The sequence below is a fragment of the Chamaea fasciata genome, unplaced genomic scaffold (genome assembly GCF_029207755.1).
Source record: "Chamaea fasciata isolate MVZ Bird 193981 ecotype frontalis unplaced genomic scaffold, bChaFas1.0.hap1 SCAF_7, whole genome shotgun sequence".
Taxonomy (NCBI): Eukaryota; Metazoa; Chordata; class Aves; order Passeriformes; family Sylviidae; genus Chamaea; species Chamaea fasciata.
Genome location: NW_027094092.1, coordinates 24,229,285 through 24,255,793, shown reverse-complemented (window position 1 = coordinate 24,255,793; position 26,509 = coordinate 24,229,285). Strand labels below are relative to the sequence as shown.

Below are 26,509 nucleotides of genomic sequence, written 5' to 3'. Positions count from 1 at the left end.
AGAGTCAGGAGCTCTCCCTTCTGAGCCAGATCTGTACTGCCAAGAAGGCGTTTGATGTGTGATCCAAGGCAGGTTAGTGTGACGTGGTTTTGCAGACCCATGCAGAGCTCCCTTCCCCTGCTCACCCAGCAACCCAAGAAAATGCCTGACCTTGCCCTGCAGTTTCTTCCTGGACCAGAATTAGTTGTGAGTTGAGAATCTGATGCTTTCCCCGTAGCACCTCGTCCAAAAGCAGCCTCCTAACCCTGCGTCAGTACGATGCACCTTCCCCCACTATGGGGTGGGGCTGCTCCCTGCACTCATCAGATTTCATCCACAGGAAGGGCTCAGCCCTGCTTTGCTCAGCCCTGTGAAACTTCACACAGCTCTTTGGGAATTGCTTTCCAGGGAGATTTTGGTCTGCACCCTTCATGCACACTCCAAAACAGGTGCAAGAGGGAAGCTTTAAATAGGAGGAGTTCTCAGGCTTCGGCTCTTAATGCGGCCAGACCAATCAGAACCTCTCCATCAGGAGAAAATTTCCCTTCATCTTGGCAAATCCTCCTAATCCTGCAGTCTACCAGATAGACTGAGCTGCTCAAAGTAGGCACATTAGGATCTTTTGATCCTCGCTGTGCCTCCCAAAATGCACCAACCAATCACACCTACCAATTTGGCTACAGCAACTAATTGGAGCAGATTGAGAGGATTAGCAAAGCAAGAGTCACCTTCTTTACAAGTCACCTTCAGCCTCACGAAGCTGCACTTGGTCTGCTCCAAGTGCCCCAGCTGTGCTCTGCCATAACAAGCTGGGCTTCTGCCCATTCAGGGTCACGTTTCTCTGAAGCCTCTGCACTGTCAATTCATACAAGCCCTGAACAAAAAAACTGCTAAAAGAACATGGACTTTGTTTTTCAGAGACAAATTATCCCTGATTGTTCTGTTACCAGGCCAATTAAAAACAGAAAAAAAAAAAAAAAAAGGAGAAAATACTTCGGGTTTGTGGCTTGCCCCCAGGTGCTGGGGGGCTTGTTAACAGTGATAGCACCTGGATGGACACTGACCTGGCTTGCCTCAACAAATCTGTGTCGATTTTCTAATCTGGTGGCTGAAATGGAGCTTAGAGGTAAGCAGAGTGGAGGTTCTTCTTGTGCTCAGGGAAGGCAACTGTACCTTCATGGAGCTTTATTTTGACTAGAAATGCTGCTTCCTAGGAAGCTCATGTCCTGCCTATGCCTGCAAAAACAAGGATGGGGTCTGTACGGTAAATGCCAATATGCCTTTGCAGTGTCTGACATGCCCACACAGAAGGAAATCCCTACCCAGGGCACAGGGCACACTGCTGCGTGTCCCCCGGGTATGCAGGTGAGCACCAGGTAAGCAGGTGACCTGGCTCAGCTGAAGGGTGCCTGGAGGACACTGACTCAATCCTACTGTCCAGCCCCACCATCTTCAGGCAGCATCTGCCTGCTCTTCCCAAGTCCTCAGGGAGCTCCAAGTGAAGGGTGACCCCATTCATGACAGAAACACGAAACATCCAGCAGAGTCAGGTGGGCAGAGAGAGATGCAGAAGCCTGTGCAATCCATTACATCCCCTCATGCAGGCATATCCAGTGATGTCTCCTCCAGACAAACAAAATCTGGCCTGCCCTGCCAGTGTGACAGCTATACAATCTGGCATGTGGGTAGAAAGGTAGAAAGCCTCTGTTGGCAGCTCCTCCCCATACAGAGGGTTTCTGTGGAGCAAGATCAGGCCCCTTGGGAATGCAGGAGGCACCCACCGTCCAGCCCTTTACTCTGACTTGACCAAAGGCATTGTTAGTTCAGGGCTCTGCTGTGCCTGGCCCAGGGGTTTCCTGTGCCTGCAATAAGGGCCTCTGCTTCCCACCCTGAAGCCCCTTTCCTACAGCATTGACACATCCACCAGTGAGAAATGCTCTCCCTTCTTTCCCACCCAGAAGTTTGGACCCTGTTCTCACCAAACTTCCTATTTGTATCCATCCCTGACTGGCCATCCACTTCCTCGACCTGGTGGCCACAAACTTCTTTAACCATGAAGGACAAGATAGATGTTTCCCAAAATTCCCTGGGAGCAAGAGGGGACCAGTATTCTGCATCCCCTGTAGCTCCTCTGGGCAGCCCATGTTTGTCCTGCCCTGACAGCCTAGCTGGCACAGATGAAGGTGGCTCCCATAGCCCATGGCAACAGAGGCTCCCTAGGCCACGAGGAGCCCAGGGAAAAGAAGCATCTCACTGTGGGTGCTGAGAAGAACAGGTGCCACTGGGCAGCCGCTGCTTCTCCCTTTCCACAGCCTGCTCCCAGCCTGTGTGGGCAGCAGGAGGACATGGAGCAGGGCCATGCACCCATGCAGGGAGTACTGGCAAGCTCCCAAGCAGATCTCTCTCGCCGCAAGTGAGGGTGAAGCTGCTTCCCCAGGGCCAGCTGTGCTTGTGCACAGTGCTGCTGGGGGAGGGCTCACCCAGCAGCACTCCAGCTTTCAAGGAGAACAAAACCCCTGTGGGGGCTGGAGGGGCTGAGTCACACAGCAAGGAGGGTGTGGGGCTCCCTGCCAGTCACGATTCCGTGGAGGAGTGGACTTGGGGGCTGCTGTGCCCCTGAGAGAAACAAATCCCCCAGGAGGTGCAGCCAGAAAGACATGTCATTGTGACTTTTAGGGCCAGACGAAGGTTCAGCAACTTGAACTGGAGGTGCCAGTGGGCTGTGGTTACCAGGGAAAGCCACAGCAATTCGTCAGCCCCTGCTGCTTCCCAGGTTGGTGTCAAAAGTGGCATGGGAATGTGCCACAGCACAGCCTGCAGCAGAGGTGCCACAGGGCCACATGGAGGTGATGGAGAGTGCTGGCACGGGGGATGAGATGCTCCTGATGACTCCCAAGGTTACACAACAGTCAGAGAAGGTTGAGGATGGGCTCCTGCTCCCATCATGCCAGATTTCCATGGGAAAATGCTGGGATTACAGGTGACTGCAATGTGCTCTTTGTGCAATACCTGATTGTAGGACCTTGCCATGATGCAGGGGATGGCTCTTATAGACAAGAAGTTTGAATTTTCCAGGGCCTAGCAGGTAAAGGCACAGCATGTGAATCTGGGACAGAACAAATGAGGCACATATGGGAGCTTTGTAGGGATCTCTTACCCCAGCTGACATCCGTGGCACCAGGGTGAGCTGGGACTGGGGTCACAAAGTCCAATCCCAGCCCGGGACAAATAAATGATGCAACTTTTCTGATGCATGTGGGCAGAGAACAAAAGGTCGTTTCTACCTCTGGATGTCAAGATTGGAGAAAAATTGACTTGAATAAGGAAAAATCAAGAATAATGTAGCCTCCTAAGTGGCAAGGAGCTGAGTGAGCCAACTGGAAGGACAGAGGCCAAGCTACAGCAATACCTCTGCTCAGATGGGTACTACTGTCCACAGCTGGGGACCCTGTCCCTGGACAGATGTCATCCATGTTGGATGATTGGACACAACAGCAGGCACTTTGCTCTGCTGGAGCTGCTGCTGTCATGCAGTTTCCCAGGCTACCTGACTTCACCTGACAGTAGGTCTGGTTTAGACAAGTGGCCAAGACCCAGCTCCCTGAGCAGCCCTTGCAGGCAGGAAGGTGTCAGCTGGACTGCAGGCAGCCGAGTTGTCACCCTCCTCTGCCTTCCCAGACTCCAAAGAGTTAAGTGCCAGTTTCAAGTGTCTCTAAGGTGACACCAGGCTGCCTGCTGGATGCAGCTCCCCGCAGCCCCCTCCCCACGCACACAGCACACACTCATGCTCACTTTCTGCTTTGTCGTTTGAGAGCTGCTCCAGGCTTTGTGCACAGACACTTTTCTCGCTGCTTACCTTTCCCTGCTGCTCCGCTCAGCTGCTGCTGCCGGGGACGTGCCTGGCTCCAGAGGGACCTTGCAGACGGCAAACCAAGCTCTTTTTCGCTCACTTGCAATCATCACTATCCCTGGACTGTGCTTCTCCAGCGAACGCTGTGTTCTCCACTCCCTCCCCACTGCTCTCACAGTGCCAGCACCTCTGAGGAGCAGCACCAACATCTCCGGGTGTGTGTCAGATATTCCTCCGCTTCAAAGTGGCAGGGCAGTGGAGACGGCAGGAGGCTGTGCTGCTGCATCTGAGCTACTCAAGCTGCTATCAAGAGGCCAATAAATACCACTGCAAAAAGTTGGACAGTGTTTTTTTCTCGTGCTTGTGCTCCCTCAGGGAGTTAAGCCTTGCAGGGATTGTCCCACAGCCCTGGGGAGGTGAAGCGGAGCAGCACTGCGGGACCCTGTGGAACAAGACTGGGCTGCCCAAGAAGTTCTGGGGGCAGAGTGGGACTCCTCGCCTAGCGAGACACCTCACTCCAGCATGGCTGAAGGTCCTGGGAGCTGGAGAGACTTCTCCCCTGCCAGGAGTGATGGTGAAGTGGCCAGGGGAGCCACAGCAAGCCTCTGGGGAGCAGCAGATACAGAGAGCACTGGACGAGCACAACGCTTTGGCCTCCGCAGCATGGATCCAGCTTGGGAAGAGATGAGAGGGGCAGTGGCAGTGGCAGAGGTGGAGGAACAGTTCCTGCACTTGGCCATCAGAAAGCAGGTCTCTTACAGGTAGGACACCTGGGTCCCCAAGTGTCAGGGCTGCACTGGGGCACTGGCATGGCCTGTCCCTGAGGCATCTCCCTCCCGTGGGGTCAGGGTGGGCTCTTTCCACCAGCCACCAGCACATTCCCACCAGAAATCATCTCAGCACAGAGACAAGGCAACCAGTCATCCAGTCCATCCCATCTCATGCAACACCCCCCTCTGCAGTGGCAGTTCCATTATTACCTTTGCAGACCCCCTCATCTTCCTTCTACCCAACTCCCCCTTCCCATCCTGGGGCTGTTATGCCTCCTAGGCAGTGGTCTGGGCATTTTGGGCGTATCTTGCAGCAAGAGAAGATCTGTCCTGGCTTTTGGTGTGACTCTTCTGTTGTAACTCCTGTGCTTACCCACCCCTGCTATCACCAAGCAAAGCTGGCAGAGGTGAAGAATGGTTCTCATGGGGGTTAGGGGAGCCACTGCCTGATGATACTCAGATGAACTCCTATTCCCCACTCCAACCATAATGTCCAAAATCCTGCTTAGGTCAGCGTCTCCAGGACTTCAGCTCTATTCTTCTGTCACAACAAATAAAGTCCGGTGTCCCACCCTGTCCTTTCTTTTTCTAGAAAGGTGTTTAAGCCCTTCTATGATTTACTACCCCCCATCGTTGCTGAATGGCTCTCAGGTGTAAGTGAGAAGAAATCCCTTGACCCTGCACCCGCCCAGACTCAACACGAGCATTGCAGGACTGACCCTGGACTGCTCTGAGAGTCTGGGACTGAGAGGAGGGGAGAAAGCAGGAGCTGCCTTCCTGCCATTCTCTAGAGCTGGCTTGGCACAGAGATGGCTGTGTCCTTTTGAGCTCCATGTCACCATATCATGCCATGCTCAGCAAGTGCCACATAGTTTACAAGCAGGTGGAAAACTGACATGGAGGATCTTGGTGCCATGGCCACTGCCATGGCAGACAGAGGCTGGATGAGCTCTCCTGCCTCTGGTCCGGGCCCTGGGGACCCTGGAGTGCAGAGCTTTGCCAGGGGGAAGATTTTGGGCAGGAGCTGTTGGTCACCCCCCATCTGCACTCCCATGGATACAGCAGCCCTTTTTCCCCCTTTGCAAGGGCTTCAGTGCAAGCTGTGAGCAAATTGCTCTCTAATACTGCAGTAATGGGAACTAATGGGAAACCTTATTAGTGCCTGCAGAGCAGGAGGGGCCCCGAAGCTGACTCATCCCCAGCACTTGTTATTCATGTGGTGGGTGGCAAGGAAGAGCCGGGGTGGCAGAGACCTCCCCGGGTGCCCTGTGTCCCTGAGCCTTGCCACCAGCTGGGGCAACGTGCAGCCCTCCTGGTCCTCATTCCATACCCAGAGCTGCTCACTGAGGCACCTGGCAGGGCTGGGAGGGTCTCTGTCCTGATGGCACAGAGGATGAGGAATTATTGTGCCAATCAGAGCAGAATTTTCTGCTCTTAGCTGTCTTCTCCAGATGTGCACAGTGCATTATGTGAACAGATTAGCCAACTGCAATTTTCCAGCCTCCCCAGGGGAGGAAGGGACCATATTGCAACCTAAATTATCAGCCTGAATTTGTTCCAGAATTATCCAAGGTTGCTAGGGATTTTATACACCCTGCCCATCCCACCCCGATCAGGTGGCTCAGTTGACATGCTCCAGCCTGTGCTGCCCTTACACAAAGCCCCTCTGTCCTACACAACCCTCACAAGGGGTCTCTTTGTAGGGGACTTTGCCCTGTCCAATGCAGGCTTTGCAGAAGGGAGGATTCTGAGAGGTTGGAGGGAATGCTGCAGCAACCTGCAGGCCAGCAGCAAAGGAAGAAACGGTGGTTGGGATGAGCTGCTTCCTCCACTCTGTGTTTTGAACACCCAAGTGAAGGGAAGGAGAAATGGGAGAGGAAGTGTCTGGGGGTGGAAATCTGCTTGTTCTGTCCTGTGACACCCATGTAGTTTCAGGTCTGGCTGCTTCCTCAGGCAGGTCAGGTGGTGATGGAGCTGTTACCCAGACGTGGGCTAAGCTTCCATCATGCGCCCCTCCTGCAGCATGGGAAAGTTCTAGGGGACTGACAGAAATCCCCTTGCTTTGCTGACTAGCTCTGGGGACACTTACTGAACCCTGGTCCAGAGTTTGGAGGACCTCCTCCATGGGCTGTGGGCATCACAGTTTATCCTCAATGTCAGCTGAAGGTTGGAGGCCCCAGTCCCCTTGCTGCCAACCTGCCTGCTCCTGCTGGGACCCGTTAGTCATCACGAGGGGCAGGCAGCATAAGCTGCTATATAAAGGTTTTGAAATGAGCAGAAATGATATTAATCCCATGGAAATAAAGTTCCTTCCATAAATAGCTGCCACGGTGTATGGAGGCGCCTTGGGCGGGTGGAAGAGAGCTCAGCACTTAGGTTATATTTAGGGCCTTGAGTAGCAGTTTCGTGCCAAACTTATTAATGATGCTGGCTTGTGCACCAGATTTGCACATTCTGGGACAATTTTCCCAGTAGGGAGGTGCCTCTGCAATGCCAGAAGGACCCAATGCCCTCTGTCACCACAGCAAACCTGGAGCAAACACCAATCTCAAGTCCTCAATCCCCAGACTGTCACTTTGCCCAAGGGGAGTCCAAAGTCAGGTTCCACTTGCCTCGAGTGCCTCCAACAACGTTTTTGTGGTGGGGCAGGATCATCTCTAGCTCCCAGAGTGGGGTAGCTCCAGTGGGAATAGGGCAAGCTAGAGGCTGGCAGAACTTTGCTGTAGGGAAAGCCGACCTGGAGCCAGAGAGGCCTGGGACAGGTGGAGCAGGTCACAGCAGCTCCCTGCAACCTCTCCTGAGCAGCAGTGGGCCCCCTCTCAATTTCATCGTTGCTATCAGGTGATGCTTGCAACAGTAGCCTTTGTCACTGCGACTGCTCCCAGCAGCCCAGCCCGGAGGGGTGTTTACCCAGAAAGGAAACCACAAGCGAACAAAAGCTCCTGCACGAGCTCTCTGCAGGCTCCGTCTGTGGGGCGGGGGACGTGCCAGGTGTCAGACTCGTACCCTTCGGCTCTCGGTCACGGCCGGAGGTAGCGCCCGGACCAGCCCACGCACCAGAGGGCTCCACACAGCCATCCATGGCAGCGGGAAAAGGAGGTCCTGTGCCCCCCCAGCCAGCTCCCGTCCCCACTAGGGAGATGTGAGGCACCTCGGCTCTTCAGCGCGGTCCCCGACTGGCAGATAGGATGCAGCTAATGCAACTCACAGGCTGTTCTGTGCCAGGGAGCTAAATATAACCCCCACAGTAGAGCAGAGGGGGTTGCTTTGTGATGTAAATAGCAAGGGAGCTTGGTCATAGAGCAGGCAGGCCAGAGGGTAGAGCTGGCAGGAGCTGCTGGAGAGAAGGATGTAGGAGCCGTGAGGGGCCCAGGGGAAGATAGTTGCAACTCTCTGCTGTCTTCTCTTCCTTTTGCCTTCAGATCTGGACTCTGGATGTTTGTGAAGTCCCAGGACAGCCTGGGCAGCGCAGGGGCTGAGGAAGAAGGAAAGGAGAGCCTCCGCTGTCAGCAGGGAGAAAGGGACAGAGAGGGGATCTTCTTCCTCCGAGTCCTGCCTGCTGGCCTTTTAATCGTGTTAGCCCTGCTCTGCAGAGCAGTATAATCAAATTGCCATTCGTTTCCAGCAAGCCAAGCCTGCTCCACTCTGACAGAGACATCTGTCTCTGCATCCCTCTGTGCAGCAGAGGAGAGGAGATGGGTGGCACGGCCAGAGAAAAGTGCTAGAAATGAGCAGGTGGATCCTCACAGACTTTTCTGGGGGTGACAAGCATCTCACTATCCCCTGCCCCGACTCTTTGCAGAACCAGGGACAAGCTTGCTGGACCCCACTGTCAGACACAGGCTGCAGTGCATGGCAGCCTGGGGTGGGATGGATTTGGAGTTGGCATCACCCTGTGCTTGGAGCAGAATGCTGGTTCTGGCTCTCATTCTGAATGTTCCTATGTGCAAGGCAGTGATGAACTGGATATGGGACTGTGTGTAACGAGAGATAGAAACATCCAAAGGACCAATTTTGGAGAAACACTGAGTTTGTGGGTACAGCCTGGCTGTATAGGGACATACCTGTAGCATGCCAGGGAGGGATGCCATAATGCAGCCCCAAGCCCCACCTTAAACCAGACACACTCCCTGACCCAAGACTAACTGACCCTGCTGCTGCTGCCAGAGGGGATGCTCCTGCCCATCCTCCTGCTGGGGTTTTTCCACATCAGGCAAGCCAGGTCAGCTCTCTGAGGCAACAGAGCACAGCCTCCCTCCCCTGTTTGTCCTCATAACCACAGCCTCAGCCTTGCATGTGGTGTGTGTAGGTGTGCAGGGGGACCATGGGGTGGGACTCCCCGAGTAGGCCAGCAGAGAGGTTGTTAGGGGCACTAACCAGTATTAGGGGCAATGCCAACCTGCATCCAAACACTACTGGGGTGGGGAGTGCTGGGATCCCTGAACCAAGAGTCATCCCGTCCCCTGACCACTCACTCCCTCCCTTATCTGATCCCTGCTCACAATGAGTCCCACAGGCAGGTCTCCTGCTGAATTTGGCTGAAGCAGGCAGCTTAATCCTTTCAGTACCAGGGTGCTGCACAAACTAGCATGAAGACAACGGTGCCAATTCACAGTAACATCCAGCACAGTGATCCCCATCCCTCTCCTGTGCTGCCTACAGAGAAGCCTGTGCGGCAGGGTCTGTCTTCTCTGGTCTCCTGACCAAGAACAGCCAGGACTGGGATTACTAGGGCTTCCTTCGCAGTTTTGCACCAAGCCCAAGGGACAGAAAGGACACATGGACACAGCACACAGAGGATGGTGAAGGACCCAGAGCAAGGGTGTGTTACTTCTCCAACAGCCCCACCAAGCCCTGGTACTCCTGATGCTCCTGGGTAAGAGGACTAGACATCAACACCAGGAGACAGAGCATGAAACATGAAAAGGAAATGTCTGCAGGCAGGGAGAAAATGCAACTAACCCATCATGGCATGCAAAGCAGCGGGGATGACGAACCCTTTCCACAATAACAAAACTCTCCCCTCCCTGATCTGTGAGCTGGAGTTAGGCATCCAGGACCTGCCTTTTCCTCTCTCTGCATAGTAATTAATGCAGTGGGTTGTGTTCAGTTTCAGAGCTTGCCTGGTGAGATCAAGGTCTGTCAATGTTTTTTTTTCTTTTGATGATGGAGTTTAAAGCAAGACCATGTCCCCCTTTAGAAATGCCATCTGTGCAGGCTGCCAGGACCAGCTTTGCTTGCTTGCTTTTCTCTGGCCCATAGAAGCTGACCACAGACCCTCTTGGTGATCTGAAGCTTTCCTGGAGCCAGAGCTCACCAAGTACCATCTGGTTGTGAAGAGCTGGGGATTTTGGAGGTGAGGACAGGCCAAGCCTGCAGCTTTACGCTGTCACCTCAGACTGGGGGAGGGATGATGGTATGTCAGGTTGTTTCTCCATTCTTTGGAGGCTGGCCTGGAGCCTCCTAGATGCTTCTACTTTTCACACTGCCCATTCCTGGTTTACTAAAGCATTTTTTCAATGAACTCCAGTGCAGATTGAGCAGATGCTGGAGGTTGTTTTCAGACCTGCCACATAGGGAGGACATAAACATCCAGGAGTTTTGACTGCTGTGGTACCCTGCAGGGGAAGGATGTGCATGGCCCAGGGTGGTGGCAGGAGGACAACTGCACTGCCGTGGCCTGGTATGCGTGGCGGTGCTGGGGCAGCTTTGGGAAAGGGGGCTGTCTCAAGTCTGGGGGCATTCAAAGAACCACCCAGCAAGGGAGGTGCGGCTCCTGGGTGCGCAGCCCAGCGTGCCAGGACGTGCTCCTGCTTGCTGAGGGTGCGCACGAGGCTTCACTGGAGGCGACCCAGCAGAGGAGGTGGCCGGCGCCGTGGGAAGAAGGCCGTGCAGCCGGCTGCGATGACAGCCGCCCTCACACTTCCAGGAAGTGCAGAGAGAGGAACCAGGTGGAGGGTGCAAACAAAGCCAGGGCCCCGGTCGGGCGGTGGAGCACTGCCAGGGACCTGCCCTCGGGATGACTCCGGAAAGCGGCTGCTGGGGGAGGAAGAGCGAGAGTGAACCCCGGGCTGGCTGAGCACATCAGCTCATGCTGCGGCAGATGTGGCGGCATCGCTCCTGGGACGTTCCCCAGAGCCCTCCGGGGGACGTAGATATAAGGTACCCACTGAGCTGGGCTCTGCCGCCTTCTTCTTATTGTTGGGGGGCTAAGGTGCTGTGGCTAGTACTGACAGCCCATGATTCGGGGACTGGGGGAAAGGCTTCCTCTGCTCGCCCAGCGCCTTGCCCGCAATCCCCTCCTCTTCTCTTAGTGCCTGGGCTTGCGCAGCAAAACCTCCCAGCCAGGATGTCAAAGGGCCGCATGAGCGCTTTCGATGCCAAGCCTGTGAGCGCAGCGGGTCAGCCCAGCTTTGCCTGGGCCGTCGGTTTCTGGGAAGCCAGCAAGTGTGTCCCCATCCCCACCAGCCCTTCTGGAAGCGGCGGGTATTTGAGGTTGCCAGTGAGACCTGCCCCGGGGTGTTAAGGGTCGGCAGGAGCACCGTGCAGCGCTCAGCCAGGGTCCTGTCCTGGCAGCCCCCGCAGCCCCGGCTTTCAACCTGGCTCCGCACCCTTGGGAAGCGGGGAAGCTGCCACTGCAGCCGGCACATGTTCCATGCACAGGAGGGCGGGGAGAGCTGCTCTTTGCCTGGGCTGGCAGCTATGGCGAGCAGGCTAACCCCTGCCCCTGCCGCTGCCTGCTGAGCCAGCGGTGTCGCTGGGCTAAGGGAGAAGCGGGGCAGGCGCTCGCCGCGTTCGGTAAGGGCCTCGGTGCCGGCCTCGGCGACAAGGCCGCCGGTGGCTGCCGGTCCCCGGAGAGGGCGGTGGCGGCGGCGGCAGGGCTGTTGGCTCCGTCCCCTCCGTCCGGCGGTGAACAATGGGAGGCGGAGGCAGGGGGAGGCTCCGCTTCTGCCGCCGAGCCTCCTCCGAGCGCGGGGCGGCGGCGGGGCTGACACGCGGCTTCCTGAGGCGGCGGCACCGGGCGCCGGGCCACGGGACGGGCTCCGCCGCCAGCCCCGATCCCCGCGCTCGGCAGGCGGCGCTGGCGGCGCGGCCGCCGGTGCCGCCGGTGAGCGGCCGCACTTCCTGCCCGCCTGCCCGTGGCCCCGGTGGGGCGGGAGCCCGAGCCGGCCGCGCCCCCCGCCCGCCCCCGGTGCCCTCCCCTGGCTCAGAACGGCGGTGACGGCGACGCCGAGCCCTGAGCTCGGCCATGCAGGCGGCTCGGACCCCGCCGTCCGGCGGTTCGCCCTCCGCCGACTCCTCCGACACCACCGCCGCCGCCGCCAAAGCCGACTCCTCCGGGGCGTCAGGCGGCGCCGAGCCCGAGGGGGTGCCGCCGCCGCCGCCTCCGCTGGGCCGCCGCCACAGCAACAAGCGCTTCACTGGCCTCAAGCTCTTCGGGCGCAGGTGAGCACCGGGCGGGGCGCGCGGCGGGTCCCGCCGGGCGGGCGAGCTCCGAGCCCGGTGCCCGCTCCGGCACCTGGCGGCGGAGCGGGGCCGGAGGGTGCTAGGCTCCCGGTCAAGGGTTGGCTGTAGGCGGCTGGAGCATCCGGAACGGAGGCGGTGGAGCACCGGCTCCCGAAGAGCCTCCCGCCGCCGGGCCGTCAGCAGCCGCCTCACCAGGCCCGGTCGAGGGGCTGACCCCGGCTGAGCGCAGCCGCAGGGCATATGCGGGACAGGGCGTGGGGATGGAGCGGGGTGAGTTTGCTTTTCCCTCCTTTAAAGCTCTTGGCACGAAGTGATGGCAAGTTGGGGAGCATTGCCCTCGCTGCGCGCGCTGTCGTCCCCTGGAATGGGAGTCTCATCTCTGGGGGATTCGCTTCCCCCCGCCCAGAACCGCCTGTCTCCATCTCCGCACGCCCGTCCCGTGCTTCGCCTGCGACACTGGCAGTCCTGCCGCGCCGGGATTTGGCTGTGCTCGTCCCATGCTGCCGGCTGGGATCCCGGCTTCGCGTGCATCCGTCCCAGAGCCAGCTGCACTCCTTGTGTCTGCCTTAGCCTCTCTGTTGGCCTCGCGGGGAACTGGACAGTGTTAGCGAAGTACCTCGAAGTACCAGAGCCTGGTATCTCTGCCATCCGCAGGTCTTTGAAGACACTGAATAACTGAGGTCTGAAAGAACCTCTGGAGATTGCCTGGTCCGCACTGCTGTCTCAAAGCAGGGTCGAATTTGATCAGACTAACTGATGTTGAGTTTTGAGTGTTGCCAGGGTGCAGAGAACACAGCTTCCATGGACACCCACTCCTGTGCATCAGCTACTCAGGAATTTTTTTCCTCTAATAACTGCTCAGTTTCTCTTGTTGCAGCCTGTGTCTGGTCTGTCTCAGGTTGTCACCGTGGACGTCTGGGCAGCATCTGACCCAATCTTCTCTGTATACTTTCCCATCAGGTTGCTGAAGATAGTAATAATGTTCCCCCTCAAACTGTTCTGCAGGCCAGACCGCCCCCATTATCTCATCCTCACCTTGTACTTGATAACTCTCGCCCGCAGCCGTGTTGGTGGCCTCGTGACAAACTTTCTACATCTCGTGGGTATTTTTGGCATATGGGAGCAGTTGAGGCAGGATGCAGTGCCACCAGAGTGGTATCACACGTGCTGGAAGGAGGGGAAAGGCTCCAATTTCAACCTCCACATCCCAGCCGGACCTGGGAGTGGATGTCTTGCAAGGTCACTCCATCACAGAGCAGTGTTCTCTGCTCTGGTTTCACAGATGTCGGCAAGGGCTGCCTTGAGCTCCTGGCAGTCTCTGGCCTGTTCCCAATACTGCGTGGCATCTCTCTCTGAGTCCTGGGGCTTCAGGCTGCTGTTACTGCAATGTAGATCAAAGCTGAGGGGAAGTTTTCCACATGTGAACAACCTTTGGCAGTGTGGACACATGGGGAGAGACAAAGTGGGATGGCAGGAAGAGCTGGAGGAGTCCAGCAGGCCCACCACGACAGCTGGAAATGGCCACTGGGTTGTTTAGTGTGTTCTTACCCTTCTGCTGCTGATGGAGGGACCCAGTTCCCCTCTGCCTCAGGGTGGTGAGTGCAGCACCCAGAGCTGCAGGGTAGTGAGACTGAACAGGCTCCCACGCACACCAGTGGGAGGTAAACTCAGTGGGAACTCATGCAGGATAATTGGCTGCACGCCACTGAATTCATGCCCACCTGAGTGTTAGAGCAGAGGATGGCGTGAAGTTTCTTTACCTCCTCTGAGGGAACTACGAGGGAAGGCTATGCTATGCGTCCTTTTGTCAAGAAGTACAGCCAGCCGCTACCTAGCAAATGCTTTCCAACAGCCATCAGTGAGGAAATTTGTACCCACTTCTATTCTGAGCTTTACCCAGAGCCGTATGTGGCTGGGAAACAGGTCTAGAGGTTAGCTTAGGTAACGGGGAAGAATTTGCTCACTGGCACGAGTGGGTCTCTGGAGAGCCCCGGCTTCCAGGAGAAGTCAGAGAGGTCTCCTTGAGGTGGACACCCTGTGCTGAACTCTGCCTGTGTAAACACTGGGAGGCATGGCCAGGGGAAGCAGGGGTCTGCAAAATGGCAAGAGAGCCTGTCCTGTCCCCAGGGCAGGTGAGCCCTCAGGGGATTTGAAGCAACAGAAAGGTGAGCCCCTGAGGTCTGGCCTCTGGTGGTACAATACATTAGTCCCGTGTTTTGCAAGCAGGCTTATTTCTGTAGCTTATAATTGCCTTACAGGAGGGTGGAGTAATTGGCTCTAGAGCCGACAGAGACAAGTGCACAATACATGCATCCGGGCCATGGATGGGTAATTCTTTTAATTGGGCTGATAAAGAGATTGGGGCTGATCAGATAAGAGGTGGTTAGGATTAAATTGCCTTTCTTGGTGCCCTGTTTCTTGTGCTATGAGTGAGCTGCACAGTTTACCCTTTCCAGGGAGGAACTGGGGAAGGATTTTATGTGCTGGGGACAGTGCCTGTTTCTTGCTTGTCCCAGTGCCAGTGAAGTGGGATGCTGAAATGGATCTTTCCTGTGGGCTTCAGAGCTTTTGTATCAAATCCCACTTCAAAGGAAGTATGTGTAATGGCTGGTGTGATCGCATGAGCAGGGACCATAGCCACCAGTGGGGCAGCTGGCAGATGGTAGTCCAGCAGAGCATGAGGCCAAGTTTTTGGATGTGACCCTTTGGCAGGTCTTGTGCTGGAGCCTGCAGGTGAGCCTGGGGGTGCCTGCCACTGCCCTAGGAAAGGTCTGTGGGTGGCACAGCCTGTGGGTAAACGGCACTCAAGAAACTGAGCCGAGCACCCGCCTACATCTTTCTGGGACGTCACTTTTCACTGTCTTCCTTGCAGCTTGATGCCTACACGCATGTGAAAGCTGAGAACGATGTGCCGCTGGGACAGCAGCCCAGCCTTCCCCATCGCTGCTGTGTGGGGAGTGCCCTCGAAGCTGCTGGCCCTTGGGCCCAATTTCCCCTGTGCAGGTGCAGTAGAGAGGCTGTGCGGTGGGGTAAGCCCCAAGTGCCCTGGGGGAAGACCAGATTGTAGTGAGGAGCCTGAAGTTTGTGCTCTGCAGGCTGGCAGGCTGAGAGCAGTGTTTCCCTCGGGACAAGCTTTTTCACAAGGCACCTTGCTGCCAGCTAGCTGTTGAGCAATCATCTTCCTACTTCTCCTCCATGCATGCAGATTTTGTATGCCTCTAGCTCTGAAACCCTCCAGCCTCCGCTCCCTGTCCTGCTCAGAGGTGACGGATAGGTAGCTTTAGCTGGGCCCGGGCCATTGTCACTGTGGGAATCCCCAGCTGTCCCTTGCAGTGACACTTGGGCTTGTTTGCAGGGCAGATGGGATGTGCCCAGAGAGTTGTTTCCGGTGCCGAGTTTGCTCTGTGATCTCTGCTCAGGGCCTGACCTCCTGTGGGGCTGCTCAGGAACTTTTTTTCTCAACGGGGGAAGAATAAAGCACTGGGCATGCTGAGCAGCTGTACCTGTTGGCAGCCCATGCAGCCTCACAGCGGAGCCAGGCCGGGACAGCTGCCAGCTCACAGTGGGGCTGTGGGATAGGGCAGGGAAGGATCAGCATGGGGGGTCTGACTGCTTCCTGAGGCTGAGGTGTGAACCCTACCTGCTACCTGCCTTGTCTCTCCAGTCCCAGGCACCCACTGGCAGCTCCCCTGTGCTCCCAAGATCGGAGGCTGCCACAGTGACGTGTGCTTGCTCAGAGAAGGTGTCAGGACCTTTGATTATAGCATCATAGAATGGTTTAGGTTGCAAGGGACTTTAAAGATCATCCAGTTCCAGCCCTCCCCCCCCACCATGGGCAGGCACACCTTCCACTAATCTTCTTAGGAGTTGGAGCATCCTTTCCAGGAAACCCAGTAATCTCCTCAAGGGGCTGAAAGGAGGGAGGATGATGGACTGCTTTCCTCCTTTGAACAAAAACAAAAGGAAGAGAGTCTGGCACTGGGAGTGGACGCAGGTCTTTACAAGGATACAGTGTTGAGAGGGGAGAGGCAGAGCTGTGGGTGGTGCAAGCAGAGAGGGTTTGAGAGCTGTTTGATTGTGTGAGTCCTCCTGGGGACTAAGGAGATGCTCGTAAGGGGAGGCCAGTCCTCTGCAACGGGGGCGATGTTCTCACGAAAGGCAACCTGAGCGCTGGTAGGTGGTGGGAGACACAGTGTAGGATTTCCTTCACTCATCATCGTGCAGTGCCTGGGGAGCAGACAGTCTCCCCAGAGACTTGGCGAAGCCTCTAAATTTAACTTGCAGCTCTGCTCTTCATGGAGCTCTGTTTTCTTTTTCCCAGGTGACTCTGTGAGCTGAAGCTCCTGAGTTATCTCTCAGCCATGCATTGCTTGCTTGCTGGTTCTTTTAAACCAGGACTGACTTTGAGATGCTGAGTTCAAGAGTAGAGCAAGGGCTGCAGGCCCTTGGGCCCACAGTCTTTTTTGGAAGAGATGGGGTACTGGCAAGAGGTGAATGGCTTCTGCTGGAGACTTCTGGAGGTAGGGACTCTGGTGCAGATCTGGCTTGGCAACACCGGCTAGACGTGGAAATAGGGGAAACCTGTCCTGCTGGTTCTTGAGCTGGCACCAGGCACCAGGCTCTGGGGATAATAAGTGGCTCTGTCTTTGCAATCCTGAGTTCAAGAGCTTTCCCTAGGCTAGCTCTCCAGTAATACAAAAGTATACTCTGTGTTTCTGTTGCAACTTGCAGATCCAGCAGCAGCTGCAGTCTGTGTTTCAGAGCTGGGAGGCTTTCTTCTTCTCCCCATCAGGATGCCAGGTGGAGGGTGAAGCTCTGCCAAGACAAGCAGTGAGGCTGTGCTGGCCAGGCCCGTGCCCAGCAGGGTTGGAGTCCTGTCCACACTGGACATGTGTGTTACACCCAGTGCTGTTCTCCTCCTCCCTGCAGTTTAGGGGTTGATGCCTTAGGGTGCTAATTTTGTACTTAACTGTGAGCTCTGTCCCCAGGGGAAGCTCCTCCTCATTGTGCCAGGATGAGGAGCTGGGAGGATCTCTTCCCACTCCACGCTGTCCCAGACAGTAGGAGTTGATGGGCCTCCTGTCTCAGCCCTGGCTTCCGGGCAGGTTGTGCTGTCTGAGTTAGGCTGTCAATTCCGGTTTCTACCTGTGATCATTGCTCCCATGCCTGGAAATAGCCTGGCTGAGCTTTGCCCAGCTGACAGCTGCCAGCCCTTCCCAGTGGTTCAGGGCCTGGGGAAATGAGCTAAGCATGCCTCATCTCAGACAAGCCCTGCCCAGCTGTGAGAACTGGAGACCTGTCTCTGGGGAAACTGCAGGATGCTGCCCAAGCTGTGGGTGCAGGGGGGCTGGTGCATGGCACTGGTGGAAAAGCCCCACTCTGGGAGCAGATGGAAGTCTGGCCAGAGGTAGTCCCACCCTTTGGCTGTTGCCCTGTCCTGCATGTGCCCCGTGTTGGTGAGAGATTCCTTTGGTGTGTCTCATGGGCTGTTGCTGGCTCCCTGACATTATTGCAGGATGCCAACTTGTGGCAGGCTCTAGTCCCCACCCTACGTGTGGGCACCCAGCCAGAGTTTGAAAATCCCACCCCACACCAATAGGCAAGGGCTTAGTGTTTGCCCTTTTCCCAGCTCCACTCGCCCTGTCTCCCTTTCCCTGCTTCCCAGCAGCATCTTGTCTCTTTGCAGGGCTGGAGCAGCCCTGGCTCCAGCACGTGCTGTGGCTTTGAAGAAAGTCATGTGTTGCAGCTGGCTGGCCCAGGAAGTCAGGGCAACTAACATAAAGCCTTCTTGCAGAAGGTTTTCCCCTTGTTTTGGTGCAGCTTGGCTTCTACAGGAAACATGTATGCCAAACAGCCTGTCCCTTGCTTGCTGTTGTCAGCCCACGTGTGGATCCAGAGCCAGCGAGCAGGGGGACTCCTTGCTGTCTGCTCCCCACTGGCTGTGGAGGGCCCCACCTCCACTCTAGGGCAGGGCTTCCCAACAGGATGAGGATAGAGAATCAGGGGGTAGAAGTACCTAAGATGGCTTGGAGCCTCCTGCTAAGCTCCGGGCCTCTGGCCATGGCCTGTAGCCATCCAAGAGTGGGAGCAGGGGGCCATGCAGATGGCCACGCGCCATCCCCTCCGTGTGAAAGTTCCCACTTGGTCCAATTATCTGTACATCATCCTGCCTTGCCACCCTGGCTCTGGCCAGGAGCCTCTCAGATCCAGGGCTCAGCCTCTTACTGCCCAAGCTTGAGGTCACCACAGAAGAGGACATGGCGTGGGGCACTCTAGCAGCTAGTGCACGGCAGCTGCCACTGCTGAAGTGTGGCAGGGGGTGGGATGGGTGTTTCCTGCAGAGATTTTGCACCTGTGTGAGGCTGGCAGATGGCAGGATTGTGAAGCCACAGGGCTCCTGTCCTGTGAGAGCTGCTGGGATGCATGGAAGGAGGTATCCTGCTCCCCAGTACAGCTGCTGGCAGGGTTGCAGGTCAGCATGGGGCTGGGAGATGTTCTGGCAGAGGCTACTGTTGAGGATCCCCCACCTGGGCTCAAAAAACGTTACCCGCCCACAAGTTCTCTTGTTGTTTGAATGAGTGAGGAAGTGAGTGATGTGGTGGGGGTGGTGTCAGAGGGGTCCCAAGAGTGACACTTCCCATCTGCACTGGGTCACCAAGAGCTTTGCTACTCAGTCCCTGGCTGGTGGCAGTTAGGGTTCCTAAGGGTTGGTGCCCATACACAGGGGCCAGAGGGTTGGGAACAGGTGCACTGCTCTGCTCTGCCCAAACAATGCTCCTCCATGCAAGGCTTGGAGAGTGCCTTCATGATTTATTTGAAATTCAAATCCATGCCTGGACCCAGCAGTCGAGGTGAAAGAAGGCAGCCAGGAACCAGGCCAGGACAGTGAAGGAGGAAGGGAAGCAGGGCTCTCTTTCTGTGCCAGCCTGGTGCTGGTCCCTGAGTTGTGTGCCCTCTTGCAGCTGGTTGGGTTGGGCTGGAGGTGACTCTGAACTGGGCTGGGTTAGTATTGCAGACGCAGGAGTGTGGTGCTTCATGTTTGCTGACTGGCTCTTTAGGGAAAAGTGGTGTTGCTGACTCCAGCTTCATGGGCATGTTGCGTGCATTGACCTCCGTGGCTGACAGCATGGGTGCTGGCACGGGTGCCATTGGAGCCCCTGGGATCTGCAAGTGCCAAGGCAAGGGGAGAGCATGTGTGGTGGAGAGATGGCACTGGGGCAGCAAAACCAGGGTGGGGGAGGATAGTGTTGTGTGCTGAGCAGCCAGGCATGTTCGTGGCTTGCTGACCACTCTCTTTGTGTCCCTAGACTCCACCTGCCCCACAAAGGTGTCTTGCCTTGTCTCCAGGGCAGCCAGCCCGGCCGATGGGGATCCAGGAGGATAAAGCACCGGCCTGTGGTGTATAAGTATGTGGTATTTTTATTGGCTTGCACGGGCTGTGCAGTCCCAGCAGCTGCTACAACGTTTCTTTTCAAGAGCTCTCCTCCCTCCCACCCACCTCTCACCCCACTTCACCCCCTTGTGTCTGTACTAATAACCAAGGCCACCGAAAGCTTGCCTCCTGCCTGTGTCACTAACTTTGTTTTAGAGGGCAGCTTGCTGCTGGACTTTGATCGACTAACATGGCAGCTTCTGTTTTGCTGGAGTTTGGATTGAAGGTCAGTTGAGCTCTTTCTCCTCTATGTCCTAGCCAGTGTGGGCATGAGCACCTAGACCTAGTGCATGCTGAGTGCTTGGAAGACGGAAGGTGACAGCACTGAGTGTGGTTTAGCTAAATGACTAAATTAAATAATAATAATTAATAGAATAATTTAGTTGAAGCAGTTTGAAGTTCAGTAAGACTGTGACTGCCAGAAATAGTGGAAAAACAGGGCCTGGGAGACAATCACCATTACTGGAATGTAGTTGCTGTGTGGGAGCCAGTTCCTAGGCTAGCAAAGGTGTTGGGGCTAGCCAATACCTCAGTCACAAGTGCTCCTGAGGAGGTGTGGAGGTAGGGACAAGTCTCAGGTTCCATTCCCAGGCTCTCTATGCCTTGGTCTTTGTAGAGCAGCACATCAGCCTGGTCAGGATTTGGCTGCACGTGTGTCAGTGCCACAGTGGAAGACCCTCACTGATGTTTCTGGCTTCTGCTATGCAGTTTCTCTGCATGGCATCCTGGGCCTTTCTGAGTTTGCCACTCAGTCTCTTGTTTGTCTGATGTTGTAGACGCAAAAATCCTGTCTCGCAAGGCTTCTTGGGAGTCCTGTGGTTGGAGGTGTTGGGAGCACGAGGCACTGTGGCCAGTTACGCTCTGCAGAGGGGAGGTGGATGGGTTTTGGAGAGGTCCAAAGAGTCATGGGTTGAACACCAGAGGGCACGGTCGCTCTTCAGAGCTCTGGTGCTCTGCTGTGCAACTCCAGCCCTTTCCCTGCAGCTGACTTCAGCTGAGTGTTGTGACATGTCCCTTTCTGCAGGGCTGCTGGCCTTGACTCATCGCTCCTGGTTTTGCTTTCCTCCCTTCTGCAAGAAAGTGTTTGGCAAAGCATATGCATAGAGCTTTTTTTATGCTGCTGTGGCTGAAGTGGCTGGTGAGCTTGATGGCTTAAACTGGTCAGCTGCTGCCATGGGCTGGCTGATGCTCAGAGGCAAGCCTCCAGCCAAGGCAGCTGTCAGCCAGCTCCCCACTGCACAAGCTTGTGTGTCCTGGTACCACTCAGAGCCTCACAATGGCACCCACCCAACTTCTGCACCTGGAGCCTGGGTCGCTCCTCCCACACCCGAGTCTCTGGAGCATCTACTGTCTCTGTGGGCATGGGAGGAGGAGCAAAGAAGGTCAGGAAGCAGAGCAAGGTAGTATTACTGGTCTGTGCTAAAGTGCTAGTCCATTCCAGGAAGGGGGACAATAGTCTGCACTCTGCACAGGTATTGCTTCTTCCCCTCTCTGAAGGATGATGGGAGAAAAAAGCCCATCAGTGATTCTGGCAGATGTGGGGATGTTAAGATGAAAGAAGAAAAGGAAGCATGTAAGACCAGATATGCTGAAGGCATTTAGAACAAAAAGGGTGGAGGAGAAAAAAACCCACCTTTTCCTCCTGTCCTCCCATTTGTTGCAGTGGGACAAGCTGACATTCAGCAAAGCCAAGAAACAACAGATTTAACATTGTTAAAAGGAATTACTTGAATCTTGATGTGAGGTGTGGGAGAAAAAGACTTAGTCATTTGCTGCCATGAGGTGAAAATGTGAAACCAAAGGTTAGGCATGATATCAGTAAGAGGGTCACAGTTAAACTAAGAAATGCCACTTGTGTGGCAAGTCAGCATGTGCTCTGCTTAGTCACAGGGTCATGCTAAAGGCTTGGGAGGCGTCTTTCCTGTCTCAGGCTTTGTGGTGTACAGAGATCACTGGGGACTGGGTTTCTCAGGGATGCTGAGCAGTTCTCCTCCTTGCAGACACCTGCAGGGGCTTCCACTTGTGGTGTGGTTTCAGGTGCGTGGGACCAGGATCTCCTCACATGGAAAGTCTTGCTCAGAGCTGCGTGGGCCTGGGGAGCCTCTTGGCCTGGAGCAGTGGTTTCTGCTTGAACACAGCAGACTGAAACCTGTGACAGCAGCACTGGGAGCCACTGGTCTCCACCACAACCCATTCACGTGTCTGCATGTTAACAGGCCGAGGTCTTACTAAGTTGTGGGGGTAAGAGGAGAATGACAGCAAGGTTTGCATGACTGAACTTAAGGAGAGGGCTCTTGGGCCTCCTGCTCCTGCTGCCTCCAGGGACTTGGAGAATGTGACCTGGTCTCCTGGTGGTCACATTGACTTGGAAGGGATTTTGAGGCCACCTGGGATCCACCCTCCAGTGGTCACTCCTCCAGGCTGTTTCCAGTTGTAAGTCCAAGTCCTGCCAGCCCAGGAGGGAGATAGGATTGTGGTGCCTGTGAGGAGCAGCAAGTGGTACCAGCAGGAGTCTCTGCTATGCGTAGTCCACAGGGGACAGGAAGAGCAGGGTGGGCATGGGGCAGCTGGTGACAAGCTGAAAGCTTGAACCCTCCCTGGAAGTGTTCAAGGCCAGGTTGGATGGGACTCTGAGCGACCTGGTTTAGTGGAAGGTGTTCCTGACTATGGCTGGGGTTGCAAAAAGATGCCCTTTAAAGTCTCTTCAATCCAAATCATTCTGTGATTCTGTACTAAGCTTCCTTTGCTGGAGATGGGGCTGGTGAGGAGCGGCGCATATCACTTATCAGACTACTTTGCTCTGAATGATTGACTAGTTGCAGCACATTTTTCATTTTCTCCTTGATAAAATATCCTGCCAGTCGCAGTAAATGAGTTTTAACAATGATGGACTGGGGCCTGTTCCTAGAGGCCTTTCTGCAGCTGGCAGCATGGCTGCCCCGGGGCTGTGACAATACTGGGACCTGCTTGACTGCTAGTGGCAGCTGGCTCTTTCCCAGCAGTGGGAAGGGAATTCCAAAGGATGTGTCGATACCCTGTGTAGGGAAGGAGGCAGAACCTTCCATCCTGCATCAGCTGCCAGTTTTGAGGGGGGAGAAGACTGACCGGGCTGAACACCTCCTGCCTGCCTTGGGTATCTTCAGCTCCCTTTCCCCTCTGGTGTTGTGAGAAAAGGGCGGGTTTGCTCATGTGTCCTCCCCACCCGTCTCTCCCACTGATTCACAAAGGCCACTTGCTCTTTCTGCCGTGATGGAGATGACAGCAATGGTGGTAGCTCAGCCTTTGGGCTTGGCTACCCTCTGGGGAAGGGTTTCCTGTGAACTGCTTTCAAGACACCCATCGGGGAAGGCAGCTGGCCGCCTTAGCCACACTGGCTGCAGCCTCTGTGACATTTTGTTATGATTGTGTTATTGTAGTCCCGCTCCAGGCCCCAAGGAGCACTGGGCACAGTCCAAACACACGCACATTCCTACACACAGAGGAGAAGAGCTCCCTGTCTAATTTTAGCCCTGACATGTAGGCAAGGGGAAGGGGCAGGCAGGAGGGGGGCAGGGTGTGCAAGGATGAGGTCTCAGCTGCAGCCACCAGCACTGACTCACTCACTGAGGCCTGTGTGTGGCCATCGGCTCTCATCGCCTGGGTGAATGACCGAAATAACAATAGCTGGTGACGGTGACACATCATGGAGTGAGCTGGCCTTTGGCGTGACCTTCCCTCCCCTCCTTGCAAAGACTCAAGAGAAGATGGGTTTTGTGGTCCCAAAAGAAAGATGGGTCGTGTTTGGCTGGGAGCAAATCCCTAGAGGCAGCTGGGGAACCCAGAGAGTGGTGAAGCATGACGGGGAAGTCCCCAACCTGGCTATGAGAGGTCCCATGGAGGGTTTAGACGACGAGGGAAGACAAAAAGCTCCTGAGACATCTGTGGAGCCTGCCTGGACCAAAGAATAACTCAGAAGCACTTTTCCTCCTGTACGCGAAGGCAGGCTCTCTGTGGCTGGCGGCTTGACCCCCATCAGCCATGCAAACTCCTTTATCCAGGCTCCAAGGAGGCAGGAGAGAATCGCCACTTCGGAGCATTCCTCTCCGCGTCCTCCTGCTGCCCTGCCAGGGAAGCTGCGCCATCCCCGGGCTGCAGTCGGGAGCAGCTGGCGCTGTGGGGACCCCTCTCTTTCCGGGCCCGCTGTGGTGCATGCGCCTGCGGCTGGGGGCGAGCCGGCCTCGGGGCTGCTCGGAGAGGAAGTGCAGTTGGTTATTTTAACGAGCGCTGTCAGGGTTTGCAGCGTGGGGAGGAGCGGAGGGAGAAGCCAAGCACTCTCTCCAAACTAGGACTTGGTAGGGGAGGGCTGGCCCGCTGCTGCGGTGCGGCCTCTGCCACCCACTCGGCACCTGCAGGACCCCTGCGCCACTCCGGATCAGGTCACGGGGGCTTTTTCCCACTATCTCCCCTTTCCTTATCCTGCCTGACCCTCTCCCTCATGTTTGCTGCTTTTGTTTGTGCTGGGTGGGGGGATGGGAGGGGATCTGAGGGGAGAGACAGCCCTTAGTTTGTAGGTATGGCTTTTGGTTCCAGACCACTGTGAAGGGCAGGGGAAGCATACCCCAGAGTCATCCCCAAGACCCTCAACTTTGCTTCTCTTGAGCATTGTTTGCTGCCAGAGCCTGGAGCAAGCTGATCCACAGCAGTCCCGAGGGGTCTGCGAAATGCAGCCGCCGTGGCACTCAGTGGTGCCTGGCTGTTGTTTCTGTGGGGTTTCCCTGCCAGTGGTGTATTTCCAGACACCCATACTGCTGCTCTCATCCCGGCCAGTCCATGTGGCATGGGGGGCAGCAGAAAATCTGCAGGGAGTAGAGGACAGGGAGCCAGCCTGTGCCTTGCCAGGATCCTCAGTCACTTTGCTTTGGGATAGTTTAGCAAAGCTGGACAGATTTGTGGACTCCTGGCATATCCTCTGGAGCTGGTACGACTGTGTTTCCCTGCTTATGTCAGGAGCAGTGGGATGCCCTCCCTGATCGCTGCTGTGGGCTGGAGGGAGGCATGTGAGTGAATCCCATCTTTCTGATCAGCGATCAATGTCCATTGTGTAGTGCCTGAGGTTTTCTTGACTTTGCTTTGGGAGGTGCAGAGACTTCTTAGCCCCAGGAATCACTGCCTGTGTTCTGTATCTGTCACGCTGCAGCTTTGTTGTTACTGGAGGTTCATCGCCTCCTCCCTGAGGCTGCTGCCCTGGGCAGACACTCTGTGTATTGCCCTGCCTGAGGCAGTACTGTGGCTGGTAGTGTCAGGATTTTGTCCTTATGTGCTGGGGAAACACTCCGGGTCTGCTCTGGGAGTTTGGATCAAACAGCTGGGCTGTGGGACTGGGCACCCTTTAAACAGCGCGTCCCTCCTTGTGAGGAACAGAGCTGTGCGTACTGAAGGAGGGGACCATCACTGGGTGTGATAATGGGAATCTGCAAAAGAAACCATGGTCTGGGTACCTAAACCACCAGGACACCCTGCTGAGGCCCCTGTTACTTGGCTCCATACAAGTCACTCTGGAAAGGAAGCCGAGAGAGAGAGGAAACTCTCCAAGTCCTTCCCAGCCTGCATCGCTGGTCCTGCTGATGGGACCAAAATAGAAACTGTGTGGCCAGCCTCTCCCCCGACCCCTGCTCAGTCTCAGCCCCAGCACCATGGCTGACAGTGGTGCCTCACCCTCTGCGTTTCAGCCCCGGATAATCCATGGCTCAAGGCTGTCAGTCTTGCTGTTCGGCTCCTCAGCCAAATGCAGCAACAGATTGTTTACATCAGTGCTGTCAGGTTTCTTGATTGCCAGGAGGCAGATTATTTACTGTAGTGGCATATAAACTTCATAACATTATGATGGTGGAAAGTTGTCAAGGGATATAAATGCCCAGAGTCAGCCCAGGAGGCTCCAAGGAGATGGTTTTGGTTTAAATTAAGATAAAACACTGTCTTCCATGGATTTTGGGAAGGAAATCACATTGTTGTAATGGGAACATTACTCTGAATGTTAGGACTGGCAAACTCTTCACTTTATGAAGCCTCTGTGGAGGATCTGAGTTACTCTGGCATATGTGCCTTAAAACAGATCTCACAGATTTCACCTGAGAAGGTGGTGAAAATGAGAGGGCACCATGGCATTATGCAGAGCTTGGAGTGAGGTGGGATTGAGCTGCCATGAGAAGGGTGTTGGGAAAATGCTAGAAGCTGTATAAAAAGTCTCAGTCCCTTCTGTTCCCAGCCCCTGTTCTTCACAGAAAATCAAGCGTAAGCCTTTTCTTGTGAGGGGCCAGGCATGAAGGTAGGATGACTTTTGCCTTGCTTTGATTGAAGCATAGCCAGGCAGTGTCCTTCCACCTGGCTTTGCCACTTGCAGAAGCCTGCTGTGACAAACTGTCGAACTGTAGTGTTTCATTTCTTTGCCTTGCTACAATCCCCTCCCCAAGGCAGCTGCTGGTCCCTGGTGCTGCATCTATCACCCTGACTTGCTCATTCAAAGAAGGCATCTTAGAGGCTGTATCTCTTCCCTGTGGTGTCTCCAGCTTCTGACGGGCTGAGTTGTGCTCTTGCTCAGCCAGGTACAAGATGGGTACACAGAGGCTACACTGTAGTAGCTGCCTGTCCCTTGTGAAGCAGTGCTATCCTGGGGCCTCCAGGCTGGCCACCCAGGGTGCCCAGTGGCACTGACAGTCTTCTGAGCAAGTTGGCAGACATGCTCAGATATTACCAGGGCTGCCTTGCTCACATGTCCGTGCCCAGCAGCCCTGACAGGGACCTCTATGCAGCACGTGCAGGGACCACAGGACTGGGAGGAGGTCCTCTGCAGCTGCATGCATCTGACCACCAGCTGGTTTCTAAGCACTTGCCTTGTTTTCTCGCTAGCAGAGAGGTCTGAATTCATCTTGATCAGGCCCAGGACTCACTGAGAGATAAGCTGAGATGTGTTGCCTTCTGAGTGCCCTGCTAGGATCAGAAACTGGTGGGGCAACCTTACAGTTGCAGCAGTAA

The 26,509-nt window shown here is 55.6% G+C and overlaps 1 protein-coding gene across 6 annotated transcripts in view; it reads left to right on the top strand.

Moving 5' to 3' along the window:
• The first annotated feature begins 3,850 nt into the window (after positions 1-3,850).
• The window catches only part of DGKZ (diacylglycerol kinase zeta), a 54,289-nt gene continuing 31,630 nt past the window's right edge, over positions 3,851-26,509 (top strand). For 2 of the 6 annotated variants that reach the window (XM_066188010.1, XM_066188009.1), the window contains exon 1: positions 11,829-12,045. In XM_066188010.1, the coding sequence (XP_066044107.1) occupies positions 11,849-12,045 (197 nt within the window). In that variant the 5' untranslated portion in view covers positions 11,829-11,848. Of the gene's footprint in view, positions 4,591-10,576; positions 10,762-11,828; positions 12,046-19,377; positions 19,473-24,409; positions 25,803-26,509 lie in introns of those variants that run through there. The other 4 variants (XM_066188008.1, XM_066188011.1, XM_066188012.1 and 1 more) reach the window with 4 other exon arrangements.